A 19341-nucleotide genomic window follows, 5' to 3' on the forward strand; every position below is an offset into this window, starting at 1 on the left:
CGTCTTGTTCGCCATCAACATTGTCTCTCACCATCGCATGCTGAAAATTGGATCCAGCTGCTGCTGACCGGTCGATGACTCCGGATGCAACATCCAAGTTGCTACCTCTCGCCCCTTTTTTTTTTTTGTCTTGCATTTGCATAGAATTATCACCTGGATCGCCTGATTACAAGCATCCAGACATTATCACTGTAACTATTCAAGAAAGCACATGACATGCATGATTTTATCCTTTCTTTTTCTTTTTCATCGTTTGGAAAAGCCCATCTAAAGGAAATGAAAGAAGAAACAAGATGGCTTACATTTGACGAGGAGGCCCCACACCCCGCCGAAACCCTTGTCTCTACTGGCAGGCATATGCATGCTGTATACAAGCATAGGAAAAAAGATACGTATGCACATATACATGTGTGTGTGTGTGTGTGTGTGTGTGTGTGTGTGAAGCAAAGATATTGATATTGTTGCTGGTGGCGAGGTTGATGCGCACAGCTCACTCCCGCGCTGACTGACACGCCCGCGCGCACGGCCACGGCGATGAGATCATGGGATGATACCCCCATCCCAAGCTATATTATTGTATTTGTTCTTCGTGCAAGTGACTAGATTAAATTAAACAAACCCGTTTTAATCTGCAGGGCAGGCCCTCTATCTCTCCTCTTTCCAGTGCAGCCGCGCGAGGAAGAAAGCAAAGCAAGGCTGCAAGAGAGAGAGAGCCACCGCCACTACGCTCGCTCACTGCAGTCCCCTCTCTATTTATACCCCTCCCCGTACGTCTCCTTCCTCTCGCTCACCTCGGGCTAGCTAGCTAGTAGATAGCATCCTGCTTCTCTATATCTGTCATACGACACCAGCTAGCAGCGGCAGGCGGCGGCACCATGCTGACCTCGCTGAGGTACCTTGCGGGCACAGCGGGGCCGAGCGGCTTCGGCTCGCGCGCCACGGCGGAGGAGGCCACCGCCGGCGCCGGCGACCTCCGCCACGTGACGGCCATCATCACCGGCGCGACGTCCGGGATCGGGGCGGAGACGGCGCGCGTGCTGGCCAAGCGCGGCGCGCGGCTGGTGCTCCCCGCGCGGAGCCTCAAGGCCGCCGAGGAGGCACGCGCGCGCCTCCGCGCCGAGTGCCCCGACGCCGACGTCGTCGTGCTGCCGCTGGACCTCAGCTCCCTCGCCTCCGTCCGCCGCTTCGTCGCGAGCTTCCTCGACCTCGGCCTCCCGCTCAACCTCCTCGTGTACGTAGTCCTCCTCCTACTACTACTACGACGAATAGTCTATTATATTGCACACCACCCACCGCCATCAACTCCGGCCACCGCTACGCCACAAAAGATTTGTAGTGACGGTCAAAACGTATCTGTGTTGGCGGACTTGTCGCGAGCTTCCTCGACCTCGGACTCCCGCTCAACCTCCTCGTGTACGTAGCCCTGCTCCTCCTCCTACGACAACTACGACTAGTCTGTCATATTGCACACCAACACCAACAACTCCGGCCATCGCGAGCACCGGCGGCGCTGCATCAACTTATTTGTTGCATGCGCCATGACTTTTGACTCGTCGTACGTTGTTGATGACATGCTTTGGTTGGATGGTTCCAGCAACAACGCCGGCAAGTACGCCGACCGCTTCGCCTTGTCGGAGGACGGCGTCGAGATGACCTTCGCCACCAACTACTTAGGGCACTTCTTGCTGACGCGGCTGCTGCTGGAGAAGATGGCGGAGACGGCGCGGGCGAGCGGCTTCGAGGGCCGCATCGTCAACGTCTCCTCCACCATCCACAGCTGGTTCGCCGGCGACGACGCCGTCGGCTACCTCGACCGCGTCACCCGCCGGAAGATGTACGCACACGATATCTACCTGCCATGACCGATCTTCCGGTGATTAAGATTGAGATTACCGGCTCTGATTTAATTCATTATTACTGATTGATCTCCAGACCGTACGATCCGACGAGGGCGTACGCGCTCTCCAAGCTCGCCAACGTCCTGCACACCAGAGCCCTCGCCGAACGGCTGAGGGAGATGAACGCCAACGTCACGGCCAACTGCGTCCACCCCGGCATCGTCAGGACCCGGCTCATCCGCGACCGCGACGGCCTCGTCACCAGTGCGTCCTCTTCTTCTCTGATAATCCATTCACTTCCTTTATCGTTCAAGAAAGCTGCGTATCATCTGTTCTTCCGATTGATGGCCTATACGAACCTTAATTCTGACAAGATGGGTTCGTATTCGTACTGAACTGCAGATACAGTGTTCTTCCTGGCGTCGAAGCTCCTCAAGACGATCCCTCAGGTCAGTTCAGCTCACTGCTCATCTGGTTTATTCTTCTGCCCTGTTACTACTGCTCTGTTCCATGTCTCTGAACTCCGAAGTCCGATTCTTCTTCTTCATCAGGCGGCCGCAACGACGTGCTACGTGGCGGTGCACCCGGCGGTGGCCGGAGTGTCGGGGAAGTACTTCGCCGACTGCAACGAGGCGTCGCCGTCGAGGCTGGGCGCCAGCAGCGAGGAGGCCGCCAAGCTGTGGAGCTTCTCTGAGAACATAACGGCAGAGAAGATTCAGAAGATGAGTGTCCATGTCAGCGCCGGCGGCTTCCGGCTCCAGGTTCAGAGCTCTAATGCAGACCGCGGCATGGCCCTCGCATAGGAGCCTCGAGATTCAGAAATTTTGATCCCCAACGATGTGCCCCTGATGAGATCACACATCCTGAAAAGCATAGTAATAGTATAGTATCAGTCTCAAAAACCAGAGGATATAGCAGTAAACTAGTAGAAATACAAGTATAGCTTTGAGCCTGTAAATATATAGCCATATATATATGTATACAAGTATATGCTAGTGTGTTCTGGGAATTGTCTGCAGATGCAAAGATCAGTATGTCAAATGTTTATGCTGAAGCATGAGTATATTGACTATTTTCGTCATCCGTTTAAGCTTTTGGGCGAACATGCATCTCAACAATTTCTTCATTTCTGTCCATATGTCAGCAATATACTAGATTACACTGGATCAAGGTTTCAACTCCACTAACCAAATGCAATGATTCCATCCATTGCGCTAGATACTCTTCCTTTGGCCCCTTGCAGTAGTGGACTTCACTATTCGCACGTCATCTAGTAATGCCTGGCATCAAATAGATAGCTTGTTTGTAGCTGAAGAAAAAGGGACCATGGATTTGGTCCTCAACGCCAACTGCAACAGTTTGCTGAATTTTCTATCCCGCTAAGCACGGGCTAGAAGAAAAAGGTAGCAGCAAACAAAAGAAGGTTAACCATGCTTGCAACTCAAGCTCCACTGCAGTTCTATTGCAAATTTGGCACTAGTTGACTAGGAGGGTCTCATGGCACTCCTAAACAGTTGTTAATCTGAAGGTGTGATTACTGTTTACCTGTTAGAAAAGAGAGACCATAAAGAACACACATGATCTAATTAGGTAGAGGATTAAACAATGATGGACTGAGAAGACTCATTGTACCTCTAACTAGTTGTTAAACAACCCCCTTTATGTTCCACTAGGAGGAAAGCCTCTTTCTAGGTAACCCTAACACATCAGGAGATAGAAGAATTAAGCTGGACACTTGCTAGCAATCATCCCCTGATTCCTTCTGCCATAAAAAAGATCGCTTTCTACCAATAAGTACACAACTAAACCTACTAGGTGTACTTAATCAAGTGATTGGCATGATTTAAGATATCATTAGAAGAAGATTGGCCTCATGATGGCTGCAAAACTGTTGATGATTAGCTGAAAGGCACAGAAGATTCCTGTGCCATAACGGGACAACTTAATAATGCACCGTCTTTCGCAGAAGTGCCAAATCCCAAATGGTTCAGTTTGAAGTGGCTAATGATGTATGAATGAATAGATCAGTAGCTGGATTAGGATGGACCATAATTTAGTCCAACTATTTGAATCAAGCAGTTTAATGAAGACGATGATCTCTATCAACTAAAATTCACAATCTATTCGATGGACCACTTTGTTAACCTGTGCAATAACGCTAAAGAATGACCTCCCTCGTGCTCAGCACGTCATGGCACCCATATGACAAATTTTGGTTTCTTGCAAGGCCAAGGCGTTAAGTTCATCAAAAGAATACATTGTAATAGGAACACATTTATTTTCCATTTCAGTAGCAGGGGAAAAAGTCCTAAATTCCATCAAGAGTAGACTACCATCAAGGTATCACAAATCGTTTCAATTTTTTTTGGGTTAATTCTACCAGTGCCAGTAACATTTGGTGTTCTCAAAAGAAAATTAACAGTGGGTTTAACTGATAATGCATTTATTTCCTAGATATAACAAGATAGGCTACTTTCCTTATTGAACATAGGCTAGCAGTTAGTCTACAGCATTTGGCTAGTACTTCATGAAGTCCTCCAGGATCCATGCTTAAGCAGTTCCAGGAAGAACAGGAGTAAAATACTGGAAGCTGCATACATGCACCTTCATAAGTTCAGAACCTCTTAAACCTGGTTTATGACTGAGGAGGTAAGACAGTGGGAAAAAGATCAACAGTGGTTGCTTCCTGAACTGTGCTCTGGAATACCTCAGCAAGTGCAAGTAATAGATGAAAGTGCATGCTTTTCGAAGAAACATGAACATGCTGCAATAAAACTGAATTTTATTAAACATGACGAGCTGTTTTACAACATACAACAATGAGAAATTAGTTGGTATATACTTGGTACCAACCACCTAATTCAGCTGACTATAAAACTACAACAAAAAGATTAAATTAATAGTACCCTTACAAGCTGACTGTGGGGTTGCTAGCTCCATTGTCCACCAGCCTTCTCTTTGCTGTTTTACTGCGATAACACCACACCTCAAATGCCTCAGTGAGATCAGGATACCTGAACTGCTCTGCTTTCTTCATCCACTCTGACAGTATATCAGCCTGATCATCCGACGGCAATGCTAACACCATTGAGACTATTGCGCTCTCAATATTCTGACATGAGTCTGAATCCATCTGCAGAGATGTTTCATCCTTACTATTTTCATCTAGCAAACGCTTTGTCATTTGAATATAAGGAAGCCATGTCTTCAGGAAATGAACTCTGAATGATGATGGGAGAACCACTGAGCCATAGCCAACAGCATCCAGGGCCTTTCCGGTCACTTCAATAAGCTTTGACTTCACAGCCCACAAGTCTGAGCTATACTTCTTATCCTGAACCACTGAAAGAACATGGTCAGAGATTTCTGACCAGCCAGAAACAAAGTCGTGCATCATCTCAATCTTTGCCAGGAGATTCGCTATCCAGTCAATGTCAGCTAAGCTGCACAGAATCCTTTGCTCTGCCTGATCAGGTGACTGATCAAACTCAGTGCACAACAGGTCTAGCCCAGTCCTAAGTGTGGATAACAGTTTTCTCAAACCTTCCTGAACCACATATTTCACGTCTTCATCCATAGTAACCAAAGCAGTGTCATCATCCTCGTGGATCATGAAGTCAATTTGCTCCTGGGCAGAAGTTTTGAGGTCATCCAAGAAAGGAGGGAATGGAGTTTCCATGCATGTAGCAAAACGAATGGCAGAGATGAAGACATTCTTAACAGCGTCCGCACTGGGGGCTTGAAGACGGGCTAACAAAGACACCGCTTTGGAGCCAAGGGTTCGAGCTACTTCTAAAATCTCCTCCTCCTCCTTTTCATCCCAGGAAGCAGCTTCAATGTATTCAATGCAACTTTTGGTAACCAACTCGCATCCGAGAGAATTTGATGCTCGAAGAACACCAACAGCTGACTTCACAGAATCAAATGAATCTATAACTGATTCTCTAGGAAGATACATTGACTTTAGCATCTTTACATAATGGTCATACTCAACCCTTGGGCACTCGATTTCAATGCAATTATTAGAACGAATATCATTTTGACCAAACCAGTCTGCAAAGTACTTGCTATTTTGGGAAAGGACAGACGAATGGCAGGAAAACCATTCTGGCTGCTCATCAATCAATTTGAAGCAAACACGGACATCACTTGTAGTATGGTCATCAAACTTGTACCCCTCAACCAGTTTGACTGGCTCCATATCTCACTTGAGATCACTGGTATTGTTCCTCCATGGTTATTAGCAACAGAAGTTCAGAAAACTGCAAAAAGAAAAGCAAACAATTAACTGTGGGTGCAAAAGAGAACTGCTGGTTATAAAGCATATCACACTATTACCATCACGAACAAACTTTTTGATGAAATTAACATAGCTTATGGAAATAGTACAATTTGTTGTTTTACGAGTATATCATTCAAAAAGGTCATTTGTTGTTTTGCAAGAAAATATCATATACTTCTTGGCATTCATAGCAAAAGTTAAATCTGCATTAAGACTTAAGAGTCAGTATTCAGCTAGACATGACAACTACTTTTCCGACCATTTTGGTTGCAATAATCCATTTGGGTAACTTCAGCATGTAAACTCGTATCCTCTTGTGTTAATACTATTTTTTCATGCCAAAACCATGATGGAACCTCACTCTCTAAACATAAAAGCAGAGGCCACTTCCTTATGTCCCTCCAAAACCCAAACTCAACCGTAAATTCAGATAACCACTGCAAGACTTTATTATACAACCGACCCAAATGGCACATTGCGTTTGCGATGCATAATTACACACTGAACTTCTCGCCTCATTGAACTACCATCAGTGAAGTAAGGTCTTGAGTTAAAGAGTTGAGTTCCCTACTTATTAGCTAGTGGCAGCTGGTCTGCACACACGCATCTAAGGTCAGTGAGCTGCACAATTTAGGCAAGCATACACCTCCAAGTGGGGTGGATTTCATAAGATAAGTAAGCCAGTAATGTTCACTACAGCTCTACTTACTGGCACCACGAATCAACCAATTTCTCTTCCCCTTTATTACTTGACTACCTGAGCAAAAGTAAAAGTATTGGAATTAAACCGGTTCTAGAACTTCACCACGCAGCAAGGAGACCGGACAAACTGGGATTGATTGCTTGCAGCGAAGGAAGATACAACCGGAGCAAAATTAACTCTTTGGCCAACCCATCAAGGTAGAATAGAGCTTCCATACCAGCAGCAGAAGAAGAAATCAATCCGAGTCCGGATGGATCCAGTACCAGCTCAGCTGATGGGAGGGGGAGGGAGAGCTGCGAGGAAGCCTCTCCGTTATCTCCACGTCTCGTCCCGCCGGTCCCAGCTCCTGGCGATCAGCCCCACGCCTCCGGCCAGCCGTTCCTCTCGGCTGCTCCGCCTTGCACCGCCCAGGACGAAGTGACGAGACGAACCCTATCGCGGTGACGGAGGACGGGGAGAGAGGAAGGTGCCTGCGACACAATGAGGAGACGGCGGATGGTCAAGACCGCAAGGGTCCAGTGGCATTTTTCCAGTTGTTTTGTAGGCTTTCAATGACCAATTTCTAGAGCATTTGATTGGATATGGGTATGTTTTTTTATAACCTAGTGTTTGTTACAATCGCAACCGTAGCAAGCCGCACTTTGTTAGCTCAATTTTTTACTAACTTTGCCACAAGTGCGGTTAAGATATTGTTGGCCAAATTTTTACTTAACCTCGGTTGTAGACTTGTGACTTGTAGCAAAGTTAGGGTTATTTGGGAGAGTTTCTCTAAAAACGTTTACCAATGAAGTTAAAAAAAAAATAGTTTCACCTGACTTCTCGTTCATTTTAGTCTTAACTTACAAATAGTTTTTACGCTGCAATATCTCGATTTGCGCAAAATAGGAGAGGTCGGAGCCAAAATAAACCATCCCAAATAGCACCTTAGTGACATCCAAACTTTGATTGTGGCAAAGTTACTGGCAAATGGAAGAAACAAAGGATGGAACTATAGATAAACAAAAATCATGCAATAAGAGACTCTAAAACCTCTGAAGAAGCGCAAAATATATATCAAAGAAACACTTAAAAATGATTTTGATCTTTTAACTTCTCTTGAAAACGAGCACAAGTTCGAGAATAAAATAGCAAAGATTTCGAACAGTACACATGCAATGAATGCCGGCACCAAGGGAGTGTACTTTTGCCTTGGAACCCTGAAGGTATCAAACAGTGTGCAAGTGTATACAATAGAGCACAAGATCTGGCTCTATTCCCTTTCATCAGTAATAAAGTGATCAATAACATTCACTACTAGTACTTTGGATTAACTACTTTTATTCGAATCACAGGTACAATCGCTCATATCTACCACATGATATGGATATCTGGAAGTCCCATTTACCAAAATCTTGTCAGTTATCCATCATCCATGGTCCTTCCTAGTTCAATGGCCCTCAAATGGAAACTAATACAACCCTTTCAACAAACCTTGCTCGAAGGGCACAATAAGAAAGGCTTTACACAGAAGAAAATGACAACAAAGCTTGCCATGAACAAAATGGAGCAAGCAGCTGAAATTAGAGTCGTCAAATCACAAATCAATCGTAAGGAACATACACCAAGGCAGCAGCCTTAGTAGGGCTCCAAGGATTCGACAACTCTCATCGCTTGTATTTGCAAGGTCGTCTGCCTTTGCTCTGCGTCGAGGGTGGAGCCGAACCGGCTTGCTGCCCATATGAGCGACGCACACTGCTCACCAAATAGATTTTTCATTTGTCCATGTATGGGAGAGTTTTCCCTCACATAAACATGACCAATGAGCAACAATAGGAACTCCCCGCATTTCAATCTGCATCGAAGTATCGAATGAACAAAAACTAAGTCATCTCAAAATAGATATATAAAGGTGTTTCTGAGAGCCATGACAATGTCAAACAGAGGCTAAGCTTTCACACACAATTGTATGCTTCATATCTTAGCAGAACCCAAATATATTGTTCATAGAGGTATCTACAGCTTTGTCAAGCCACCAACACAGTAGTTTAACGGACCTTTTTCATTTGATCACTCACTTGTTTATGTTTCTTAAATTGGCACATGACTGATGAGATACAGATAGATCAATTCACGATAATGAAACATCAGCAAAATATTATTTACATGGCACAGTGAAAATAAGTTAAATTATGAGGCTAGGCATTCAGACAAAAAAAAAGACCTCAAGGAATAATACTTGCCTTATTTGCTTTTCTACTTGCACATCCTTTAAAAGTTCAGCAACCTTTTCGAGTCCGCTGTATTCCTCGAAATCCTGGAGTAGTTATATAAAATATAGTTAGCTGAAGAATAGGAAGAACCACAGAAACCAGAAACGGTCAAGAGTTAGACAATTAGAATATTTAGGTAAAGAGGTAACTATACCATCTGATTGGAGGGTGAGTCCAACATCAGTGATATCAGCGCATCCAAGCACACGCCTTGCTCAGTTGGACCTCGGCTGGCTAATATATTCAAGAGCACCTACACCAAGTTAAGTTGGTAATTGATCAATGTAAGAAATAATGGGTCTAACATAAGCAGATGGTACTCTCTATTAAATTGTTGTTTATGCTTGCACAAAGAAGGCCTTCATAGTTGAATAAGATTGGTGGATTACTGTCACAAAGAACAGGAACTTCCTGACAGTGATCTGACCTCATTGAAGCCTAGAAGTAATGAGACATAGATTATCAGAAATGGATGGTGATTACCTTCACAGCCTTGTATTTGTGGGCCAGAGCTGTGCATCGGCTATATAAAAGGCAACAACCTTCCAAGACTCTAAGAGCAAGAGCAATTTCAGAATCAGTTGGGGGGCTTGTAATCCTCATTGGTTCAGTCCCAACTATATGATCCAATGTCACAACAGGATCTTCCTTTGGTTGATGCAACGAATTCTGGAAGAGAACAGGAATAACTGTAGCAGAACACAAGCTCATCAGTAAGTGCTCCATTCTCGGGTGTAAGCACACTTAGCCAAATGCCTAAACATATAAATGTCTTTTGACATTTATAAAATTGTGAACTTGGTATGTGCACTACAAATCCAGAATAAGAAGAAATATACATCATTGTAACATTTCTCTACTAAATTACTCATAGAAAGTTATGCTAGATATGAGAATGATCATAAATTCCAAAAGTTGAGTACAGATATAAGATTCTCATGCAACATAGTCCTCCAATTTGACCATTTAATTGTAACAAGCACAGATCATTATGAGACAGATCCAATGATGGATAAATCCAATTCAAGATTTAAATAGGTTCATTTACGTTATATTTAAAAAGATTACCAATACATAGTTAACAGGTTTGCACTTCCCTCAAAAGGCATCATGAGGGAACAAAGCGAATGCAGTTGTTATTGCATTGGCAACAATTAAATGCAATCCAATAAGTCAGCAACAAAATCATTATGTCATTACTCGCTACTATTTTTTAAACAAAACAGACTGCCTATTTTTTATTAAAAAGCAGGATAAAAGCACCAGAGAAAGCGACAAATGGGGAGACAAAGCTAAAACTATAGCTAGCTAGACCATGGTACCAATAACGGCTACTAGTTTGTTATTGTTACCATGGATGCCACTCTTGTGACCTGAAGGGGTATAGATCAAAAGGCTGTTTGGGGGGTAACTATCACCTAATGCTGAATCGTGGACTCTAATTAACGAGCCTGTGAGCATTCACTGATTTATCTCCTCTGCTTATGTTACATTCTAACAAGAGGGTTCCCATGGCTCCAACTTATAGTCTTTAATTTGTATCCAAGCATTGTTCATTCAATTCAAGCGGTCATTGGTCATCATCGCATAAGAGATTAGTTTCACCTAATGATACTAGCATCGCCAACCGTACGGAACTCACGAATATTCCAATATTTTCGCATCAGATCACCAAAATCGGGGGAGGAATGGTAGTATGGTACCTTGGAGATCGGGGATGGATTGGGAGTGGCGGAAAAGGAGCAGCCGCGCGTCATCTGCCTCGGATGCGGTGGAGCGAAGAAAGCCGAGGAGGCTGCGCAGACCGCGCGCGCGGAGGAAGGAGAAGTCCGCCTTGGCATCGCGCAGGCCAGACCGCAGCGCCAGTGTCACCTCCCGGTACAAACGCCGCCGCGCCAGCGCATCCACCAGCTCCCCGCCGCTGCCACTGCCACTCCCTCCCTCATCCGCAACCGACGGAGAAGACCCATCCCCTCCTGCCGGGTCAGCATCCTTCCGACTCATCCCCGTCGCCTCCGGCCGCCGGCGACGTCGGGCCCCCCCTCCTCTTCCCCCTTCTTCACAGCTATTGTTTTTGGCTTTTCCCGTTTTACCCCTGGCTCATGACGAGAAAAACCGACGCCTTCTTATTTTCAGAGCCCACGGCCCATCAAGGCCCAGAAAAGCCCAACGCGATCACACGAGTTGGCCGAGTGGGGTAGTCAGGCGAGCTCCTCCCCGCGCCGCCGCCAAAACCCTCAAAACCCCGAGACGCCGGCGGGGAGGAGGAGGAGAAGGAGAGGGCGGAGGCGGAGATGGCGACGCGGGTGAAGGACGTGGCGCGGCGGTCGACAAAGAAGTACGTGGAGGAGGCGCTGTACCGGCGGCTGTTCCGGAAGGGGTCGACGCCGCAGGCGGTGCGGGAGGAGGTGGACGGCTTCCTCGACAGCCGGAAGCGGGCGTTCAAGTGGGAGGTGGGCGTTTGCGTCCGCCGCATGCGGCGGAATGCGCTCTATCGCCCGGCGCTCAAGGTCCGGCCCTTCCTTTTTCTCTCTATCCTCATTTCGTGATCCCGTTTTGAGCCTCGTGATGCGGCGGTTGCTCATGTTGCTAGATCTGATGATGGAAGTAGGATTTCGGAAGGGAACAAATCATGTGAGATGTTAGCTGGCATGAACATGGTAGTACGGTGTGACTTATTGCCAAGATGAATTTCTTTTCTTGCAAAATTTGTCCCCCAGACATGCAAATGCTTAATTTGATTTTGTGGGTTGTTGAAGTACGCTAAGAAATGTTTCATTTGATTGTGAGTATTGTGAAATGTGTGATGGGAATTGGGAATAGGCTTGAACACGGTGAAATTATGCTCTGGTCTCCATCGTTTGTTTACCACTAACACGGTTATTCGTCAGCTTCTCAGCCATGTTAAACTAGTACTCAACTACGTGGAATTCCTACTCTCTTTTCATTGACCTTTAGATGGGGTTGTATAGCTTGTTATTGATAGCTAAAAGCTGTAAGATCTGCACAACACATGAATTTGTTAATATCCTCTCTGTCCTGCAATTAGTCCCATTTTATTGTGCACTGAACCTTCATAACTTGTGGCAGTTGGTCTTTTCATTGTTATGGCTAGCTAGCTGAACTGATGGTATTATATATTTATATCTGATATATTTTATCAAGTGACAGAGTTAGGCACCAGTTTCTTGCTTTTATTTGTGACAAAATCAGCTTAATCTTTTGCTTTTCTCTTTGTATTTCATTTTTTTTCTTGAACAACCAAGGTTGACATGCACAGAATCCATTTCCTTTGTATCTTCTTAGGAACTGTGCTATTCATCTTAATCAGAACTGCTTTCCCTATGTTTGGTCTATCGTCAATAAATTTATCAATAAGACAACATGTCATGTTTTCTGCTCAATTTCAAATTGCCAACTTTTTAGTGATGTTTGCTGATCATTAAAGAAGTTTATTCATTTCCTTATGCCATGATTATGGTGGTTACTTTTTTCCTTAGTTCTTGCACAAGTTGATTCTTGGTATGCTGTGACTCTAATATTCCCTAAGAATATGCTCTGCATCACAATTTGCCATGTAAACAATCCTTTTCTGAATCTAGCACTCCTCTGGAACTTTTCATGTGCGAAGGTGGACTTCTTTTATTTTTATTTTTATTTTTAAATCTAAGGTGGACTTCTCTATTATTTATTGTTTTACAACCTTTAGCTGGGAAGCTGGCATTGCTATATGTTTTGACCTGTTTTTTTTCCCGAGTTTTGGTGTGATCAATTGCAGTAAATGTTCACTGTGTTATTTCAAGCTACTTTTGATGGTTTAATCTATTTTAAGAACCATGATTTTCTACAGAAGCACCTTCACATTTCATTGTCTTATTCAACCTTGTTGTATCTAAAGTGTACATAACTGTAGATGTAAAGAATATAATGTTGAGAGAGTGGTAAACTATAGTGCATGTAATTTCTACTGTTATGCCAATGTAAATAGTGCTGCTTGACACTGTAGTAGTTTCACCCTTTGCAGAAGCTTGAAATTTCCTAATTGCTTGCTCATATGGCAGTAGCTAGTGAGATAACCTAATTGATCCTTGAGCCCATCATACAAAGTTGAGATTTTGTATTTCTACAAGCTCTTGTCTGACTGACCCCCGGAACTTCAGTAGTGTGCCACATGTAAATGTTGTTAGAAGACTGGATTGATTGTGATAGTGCAATTCTTTTGGATCGAAAAAGAAAGATTTTCCGCCATAATGGGTGTTCAGTGTATATATTGTTATATACATGTCAGTACTTACAAAACCATTTATTACTTATTCATAATTGCTACTAGTGATCACTGGTCCCTTTCATTGTGAGTAATTGTGCTGGCTGCTAACCAGCCATTTCTATTTGAAATATTGTTGTTTTCTTTCATTTTCATGTACTTTTTTTTCCCGAAGCAGCACATAAAGTGGATAGAGCACAGTCCAGATCAAAATCATTATATAATCATATAATGTTGAATTTGTTATTTGATTGTGACTGCTTTGAATTTGATCAACTAAGTTTAATTGGATCCTTTCTCTCCCTTTTGTTCATTTATGCAGCTTTCTGAAGTTATGGCTAGAAGAGGCATGAATCCTACTATCAGTGATCAAGCAATCCGCCTGGATCTTGTTGCCAAATCAAGAGGCATTGCTGCTGCTGAGAAGTACTTTTTGGACCTCCCAGAAACCTCCAAGACTCATCTCACATATGGCGCTCTTCTCAATTGTTACTGCAAAGAGTTGATGGCTGAGAAGGCTGAGGCCCTCATGGAAAAAATGAAGGAGCTCAACTTTGCTTTCACTGCCATGTCCTTTAACAGCTTAATGACACTGTACACCAAAGTCAACCAACCAGAGAAGGTCCCCAGTATCATTCAGGACATGAAAGCCGATGATGTATTGCCAGATATCTTCACTTATAATGTTTGGATGAGGGCGCTTGCAGCTCTCAAAGACATACCAGGGGTCAAAAGGGTGATTGAAGAGATGAAAAGGGATGGCCGTGTTACTCCTGATTGGACAAATACAGTAACCTGGCCTCCATATATGTTAATGCTGGACTGTTTGAGAAGGCAGAAGCTTCTCTTAAGGAGCTTGAAAAGCGGAACACTAGCAATGACATTGAAGCCTACCAGTTCCTTATTACATTGTATGGGAGGACGCAAAATTTAGTGGAAGTTCATCGTGTTTGGCGGTCATTGAAGCGGAATTGTCCTAGAAAGGCAAACATGAGTTATCTTAACATGATTCAGGTTCTGGCCAGTCTGAATGATTTGCCTGCAGCTGAAGCCTGTTTCAAAGAGTGGGAAGCACAGTACATCCATCCACCTAAGAAGAACATGGAGGACTCTGGGGCATCCACTACAGAAGCAGATTCTTCAACTACTGTGCCTAGTAATCAGTCTGATGTCAAGGGAACCAAGGGAGTGGAGGAGCTCGAACTGAAGCATCCAAAATATGACATCCGGGTTGCAAATGCTATGATTAAAGCATACATTGCAGAGGGTATGCTTGACAAGGCTGTTGCTCTGAAGAAGCGTGCCAAGATGCGTGGCGGAAGACTGAACGCCAAGACATGGGAAATTTTCATGGAGCATTACCTCAAGGAAGGGGATCTGAAGATGGCTCACTGGTGCGCCGACCGCGCGATCAAGAAGGGGCACAGCAGCGGCAGGATTTGGGTGCCGCCACGCGATGTGACGGAAACCCTGATGGGCTACTTCGAGAAGAACAAAGACGTAGATGGAGCCGAGCAATATGTCGAGGTCCTGAAGAAGGTGCAGAAGGATCTGGGCACGCTGGTCTTCGAACCGCTGGTAAGGACGTACGCGGCTGCCGGGAAGAAGTTCCCTGGGATGAGGCAGCGGCTCAAGATCGAGAACGTGGAAGTCGGGGAGGAAGCTGCCAAGCTGCTCGATTCCATCTGCGTCGACCAATAGATGGGCCTCGGTTTTTTTGTTCGTCTTAATAACGGCAGGGTGCTTTCGAATACTCTCAGCTATTTGTTGTGTGAAATCTGTGATGCCAGTATGTGCACTGCAATTTAGCCACCTTTTTTTTTTCTTTCGTCATATGGTTCTACGAACGTGGGAGCCCTGGGACATGAAAATGCCCCGCAGACCTCAGTTCCAAATCTTGTAACTTTCGGTTCTTCTGCCTGTTTGCTCAATTTGGGCGGGTTGAACTAGTTAGAATTTTCTGTTTCGTGTAGAACTGAGTTGTGATGCCGTTTGCTGTTGTCACTGAACTGATGCCAGTTATACAAGTTATAACAGAATTTGAGCTCTTTCGATTGCTTGGTAAACTCTGCCTTCTTTGATTGACGTTGCGGCGTGGTGTCTTTTGCTGGTGTTGGCAGATCAGAATCGAGGACGGTGGCAAAGCAAGCAAATTGTAATACATCTGGCATGTGTGTTGGCGAGGCACCACACTAGCTAGGCTGCCTGTCAGTGTGTCCCTCAGTTGCTGAGCTAGTCATGCACGCTGGAATTTGGAATCCGACAAGAGCCCAAGAAGGCGACGACGACCTTTCTGCTCGATTGGATCGCACGTGGCTGACTAAAGTTTAACTGGCTAGAAATCAAAATTTCCCGCCTCGTTCCCCGCGCGCCAACCACCTCTCGGCCCCCCGTCCCGCTCGCCTCCCCGCGCCCCCTCCCCTCTCGGGAATCTGCGTGTCGTGCGACGCGGCGGATGAGGGCGACGGCGAGGAGGTGGCCGCGCTCGCGGTCAAGGCCAGCTCGGCGCTCGTCAAGGCCACCGCTCGTGTTCCCGGTCCCCAAGGAGGAGTACGCGGCAGCGGACCCGGTCTCGCCCGTCGCGGCGAAGCCGCGGGTGGCCGCCGCACAGAAGCGGAGGGTGGCGTGCCGCGGCGGGAGGGCGTCGACGAGGTTCTCCCCCGACCTGACCGCCATCCCGGAGAGCGAGTAGAGCCTCTCCACGCCGCCCCTCCCCGCGCGCGTGGCGCCGCCTCCGGTTGGACCGGGAGATGGTCAAAGCGACACCTGCTCCCCTCCGGCGACACCTGCTCCGGCCTGCCAATCCGCGCGCCGCCGGCATCGCGCATCCGAGAGCGAGATCGAGAGATGCGAAGGTGAGGACCGTGGGATCTGCGTGTGTTTGTGGCTGTAGGATGTGAGAGGGAAGGGTAATTCAACTGAATTAGCTCCAAACATCCAGCTAAATTTTAGTTAGAGTTAGCTAAAAAAAACCTCCAAACTTTAGCCAACTGAAGTTTTGATGGTTGGATCCAAGCAGGTCTAAGATCTTGTTAATTTTGTTAGATTCAAACAGTTAAACCCAGCTAAAGTGATAAAAAGATGAAACTGCACCTCCATCTTTCCCGAGAAAAATATTCAAAGTGTAAGTGAAGAATAGAATAGACAAATAACTTTTTAACTACCAATCCAAACACATCTGGATAAACTTTAGTAGCCATCTAAACTGGATCCAGTAACCTGCCGAGCCCGCAGAAACACCTTTTTGAGAACAATTTGGCTGGCTGTGTCTGACGGTGTGCCCCCTGCACCGAGCCATTGGCAGTAGCCAGCCGGTGAGCCGTGAGCCATCTATTCGCCACGACCGATCGGATCGCGCTCGACGCTGCGCCGATAGGACGGCAGGGCGAGGACGGGGGCGCTCGAGTTGGCACGGACGGCGGCGCATGGTTTGTTTGGTCGGAGAGCCGGCGGGGGTAACATGCGGCGAATGTGCGGAGGAACGTGGGAACGTGCGACCCAGCAGGCGGACTAGACGACCAGTCCTCTGTCAACATGGAAGAAAAATCAGAGAAAGACACAGGGGAATCGGCTGCGTCGCACGTGCGCGGCCGACAGACGTATCTCTCCGAGTGTGTGCCCATGTGTGATCGCGCTGCGTATGAACATTTTGGAGTGTTTGGAAGACACGAGCCAAACTTTAGTCCTGTCATATCGGATGTTCAGATGCTAATTAAGGGGGTTAAACATGAGCTAATTACAAAACTAATAGCAGAACCCTTAGACTAAATCGTGAGATGAACTATTAAGCCTAATTAATTCATCATTAGCAAATGATTACTGTAGCACCACGTTGTCAAATCACGGACTAATTAGGCTTAATAGATTCATCTCGCGATTTAGCCTAGAGGTTGTGCGATTAGTTTTGTAATTAGCTTATATCTAATACTTCTAATTAGTGTCAAACATCCGAGCTGATATCTAAACACCACCTTATGCACGTCGATCCCCTGTCTGTCTGTACCACGCATTCATTCTTCTTCGTAAGCTGCACGGAGCATGCGTAGGTACAGTCAGTACTGACGCTCCAAGTCGATGATTCCGAATCATTGGAGCCTGCCACCCCCCAATCATTGGCGTTCAGGTGATGAGGTCCCCACCAGTCCACCACCAAGGCAAAGGGAAAAGAAAAATGCATTAGCATGGAGGCGATTAGGCGAAGGCGAGGCAGATGCAGTGCAGCTCACTCCATTGTATTGTACCGCCACCACACATCCACCAGGGCATGGCAGTGCAGCCCACTCATCAGTCCACTTGGCCCTGAAGTGACATCGCCCGATGCCATCTCGTGGATCGAGCAGACGACGAACGATCGATTGGCGGGGCCGGCTGCGGCGGCCGGCGGGAGGATCAGGCTGCGGCGCTGCGCGGCGCACGTCGGCCATAGTATGGGTTCCTTTCGTTTTCGTCAGCAGCTAGCCGCGGAGGGAGCCGGCAGCGGGGCCGAACCTGAAAGCTCCATTCAATTCAGGCCTCCTTTTTCTCCTCATCTCATCTTCTCGGATCCAAACACACCAGCCAGCAATTATTTTCTCCGTCGCGGAGGCCGCAGCCATCAGCTCGATCCCCATCCGGCCATCCCCTGTCGTAGATTACACGGGACGGGACGGGACGGGACGGCGACGTGTGCAGGCCCGCCCGCCCGCCCGCCCGCCGCGCTGCCCGGCACGCACCATGGCCGTGGATCACCTGTTCTCCTCCTCCTCTGCCCAGATACGGTTAACATGGAGGTCGATCCGATTAATTAGCTTAATTTAAATTTAATCGCGGTGTCAGTCTCCGTAGTGAGGTTTTGTCTCTAGTCCCGGTGCTCTCCCAGCCGTCGCTGTTGGATCGGAGAACAAGATTACCCTCCTCTCCAACGGCTCGTGGCACGTTTATGGCCTGCCGCGACTGTTGACGCACGCGGTTGGCGGCGGCAGATTCGTCGTCGTCGTCCTAAAATAAAACCATGCGTGCTCATCATCGTTTAAGTTAAGAAGGATCGCGCCCGACAACGATTACGTTCGTGTTCCACGAGTACTAATTAGGAGCATCATTTTCTTTACAAAAAGGGGACGGTGTCGAATTGATCGCCGCCGCCCGCTATCCTTGCCGGCTGCTTCTCGTCTCATTCCGGCGCCTCCTCTCCGTCCACTCACTGCCCGCCCGTCGTCGGCGTACGGCCAGGTTGCCGCCACGGCCACCGCCGGCTCCGGCAGCGTGCACCAATGGTGGTTCACGGGAAACGACCGAGCCAACCGCCGCATAGCGGGGAGCCGATCGAGGCGGGGGTGACTCGGGTGGTCGGCAGGGCTCGAGGTGGTGCCGGCCTGCACGGGCGTCGGCCCGCCGGGCAAGCGGACGAGACCCAGACCAGCCACGTGCCCCGTCCCGTCCACAGGCCAAATCCCTAGAGACTTTTGTGCCAAATCCTCCTGACCACATGATAATAATACCAGTGATCATTGAGGACCTCAGATAATGCAGGTTTTTAAATTGTATTAAATTATAAAATACTACAGGTGCATGGTGCATCCTCCGATCCTCGATCCCTTTCAAGATCTCGAGACATGCTACAATACAGTCAGCACTGTACCAGGATCACGTAACGTGATGTGTGACGATCAATTAAGAAAAAGACACGATAGGATCAAATGTGGGGCAAGCAGTAATCTTCTTCGAGATCGAAGTTGGAGATTGAACAGAGCAGCTTTAAACCGAAATAATCATTGATCTTTATTTCGAAAAAAAAAGAAATAATAATTGATCTAAGAAAGGAAAAGGAATAACCTAATGCCTGGCTACTCCGGAAGAGACAAAATCAGTGCCAGCTAGAGCCTAAGAACCATCCAAGGATGACAAAATGGCTACGGTGAGGGCATCTCCTGAAAGCTAAAGGAAAATTTTGGTTCTTTTTTACTGTCCTCGTAGGAGGGAGCTTGAGTGAAACTAGTAAATCTTCATTTGTCAAAAACACAAACAAA

At 46.6% G+C, this 19341-nt stretch overlaps 4 protein-coding genes across 5 annotated transcripts; 2 read left to right on the forward strand and 2 right to left on the reverse strand.

Moving 5' to 3' along the window:
- Window positions 1-571: 571 nt before the first annotated feature.
- On the forward strand, window positions 572-2941 carry LOC101783624 (short-chain dehydrogenase TIC 32, chloroplastic). Its single transcript, XM_004964353.4, has 5 exons — window positions 572-1231; window positions 1595-1834; window positions 1933-2102; window positions 2241-2287; window positions 2390-2941. The coding sequence occupies exons 1-5, from the start codon at window positions 876-878 to the stop codon at window positions 2639-2641; spliced, it is 1065 nt and encodes a 354-aa protein (XP_004964410.1). The 5' UTR covers window positions 572-875; the 3' UTR covers window positions 2642-2941.
- Window positions 2942-4600: 1659 nt separating this feature from the next.
- Window positions 4601-7344, reverse strand: LOC101784021 (BTB/POZ domain-containing protein At3g05675). Of its 2 annotated transcripts, none has more exons than XM_012845702.2 (2): window positions 7087-7344; window positions 4601-6100 (listed from the first exon to the last, which is right to left on the reverse strand). In XM_012845702.2, the coding sequence occupies exon 2, from the start codon at window positions 6037-6039 to the stop codon at window positions 4747-4749; it is 1293 nt and encodes a 430-aa protein (XP_012701156.1). In that variant the 5' UTR covers window positions 6040-6100; window positions 7087-7344; the 3' UTR covers window positions 4601-4746. The 2 variants fall into 2 exon arrangements, with proteins under 2 accessions (XP_012701156.1, XP_004964411.1); XM_004964354.3 differs by having other exon boundaries at window positions 7041-7344.
- A 700-nt stretch (window positions 7345-8044) lies between these two features.
- On the reverse strand, window positions 8045-11173 carry LOC101784707. Its single transcript, XM_004964356.2, has 5 exons — window positions 10776-11173; window positions 9556-9761; window positions 9227-9325; window positions 9043-9116; window positions 8045-8654 (listed from the first exon to the last, which is right to left on the reverse strand). The coding sequence occupies exons 1-5, from the start codon at window positions 11074-11076 to the stop codon at window positions 8438-8440; spliced, it is 897 nt and encodes a 298-aa protein (XP_004964413.1). The 5' UTR covers window positions 11077-11173; the 3' UTR covers window positions 8045-8437.
- Window positions 11174-11235: 62 nt separating this feature from the next.
- Window positions 11236-15402, forward strand: LOC101785096 (pentatricopeptide repeat-containing protein At1g60770). Its single transcript, XM_012845071.2, is given in 3 exon segments — window positions 11236-11582; window positions 13659-14118; window positions 14121-15402. Coding segments are annotated over 3 exon segments (1593 nt in total). The 5' UTR covers window positions 11236-11366; the 3' UTR covers window positions 15038-15402.
- Window positions 15403-19341: the final 3939 nt, after the last annotated feature.

The sequence above is a fragment of the Setaria italica genome, chromosome IV (genome assembly GCF_000263155.2).
Source record: "Setaria italica strain Yugu1 chromosome IV, Setaria_italica_v2.0, whole genome shotgun sequence".
Classification (NCBI taxonomy): Eukaryota; Viridiplantae; Streptophyta; class Magnoliopsida; order Poales; family Poaceae; genus Setaria; species Setaria italica.

Bases quoted from the DNA above. Each gene is read 5' to 3' on its own strand.
- LOC101783624 (XM_004964353.4), top strand. From the start codon at position 876: ATGCTGACCTCGCTGAGGTACCTTGCGGGCACAGCGGGGCCGAGCGGC. The intron at 1,232-1,594 runs GTACGTAGTCCT...GGATGGTTCCAG, and splicing joins CTCCCGCTCAACCTCCTCGT to CAACAACGCCGGCAAGTACG. The intron at 1,835-1,932 runs GTACGCACACGA...ATTGATCTCCAG, and splicing joins CGCGTCACCCGCCGGAAGAT to ACCGTACGATCCGACGAGGG.
- LOC101784021 (XM_012845702.2), bottom strand. From the start codon at position 6,039: ATGGAGCCAGTCAAACTGGTTGAGGGGTACAAGTTTGATGACCATACT.
- LOC101784707 (XM_004964356.2), bottom strand. From the start codon at position 11,076: ATGAGTCGGAAGGATGCTGACCCGGCAGGAGGGGATGGGTCTTCTCCG. The intron at 9,326-9,555 runs GTAATCACCATC...AACTTGGTGTAG, and splicing joins ACAAATACAAGGCTGTGAAG to GTGCTCTTGAATATATTAGC. The intron at 9,117-9,226 runs GTATAGTTACCT...TAACTACTCCAG, and splicing joins ACTCACCCTCCAATCAGATG to GATTTCGAGGAATACAGCGG.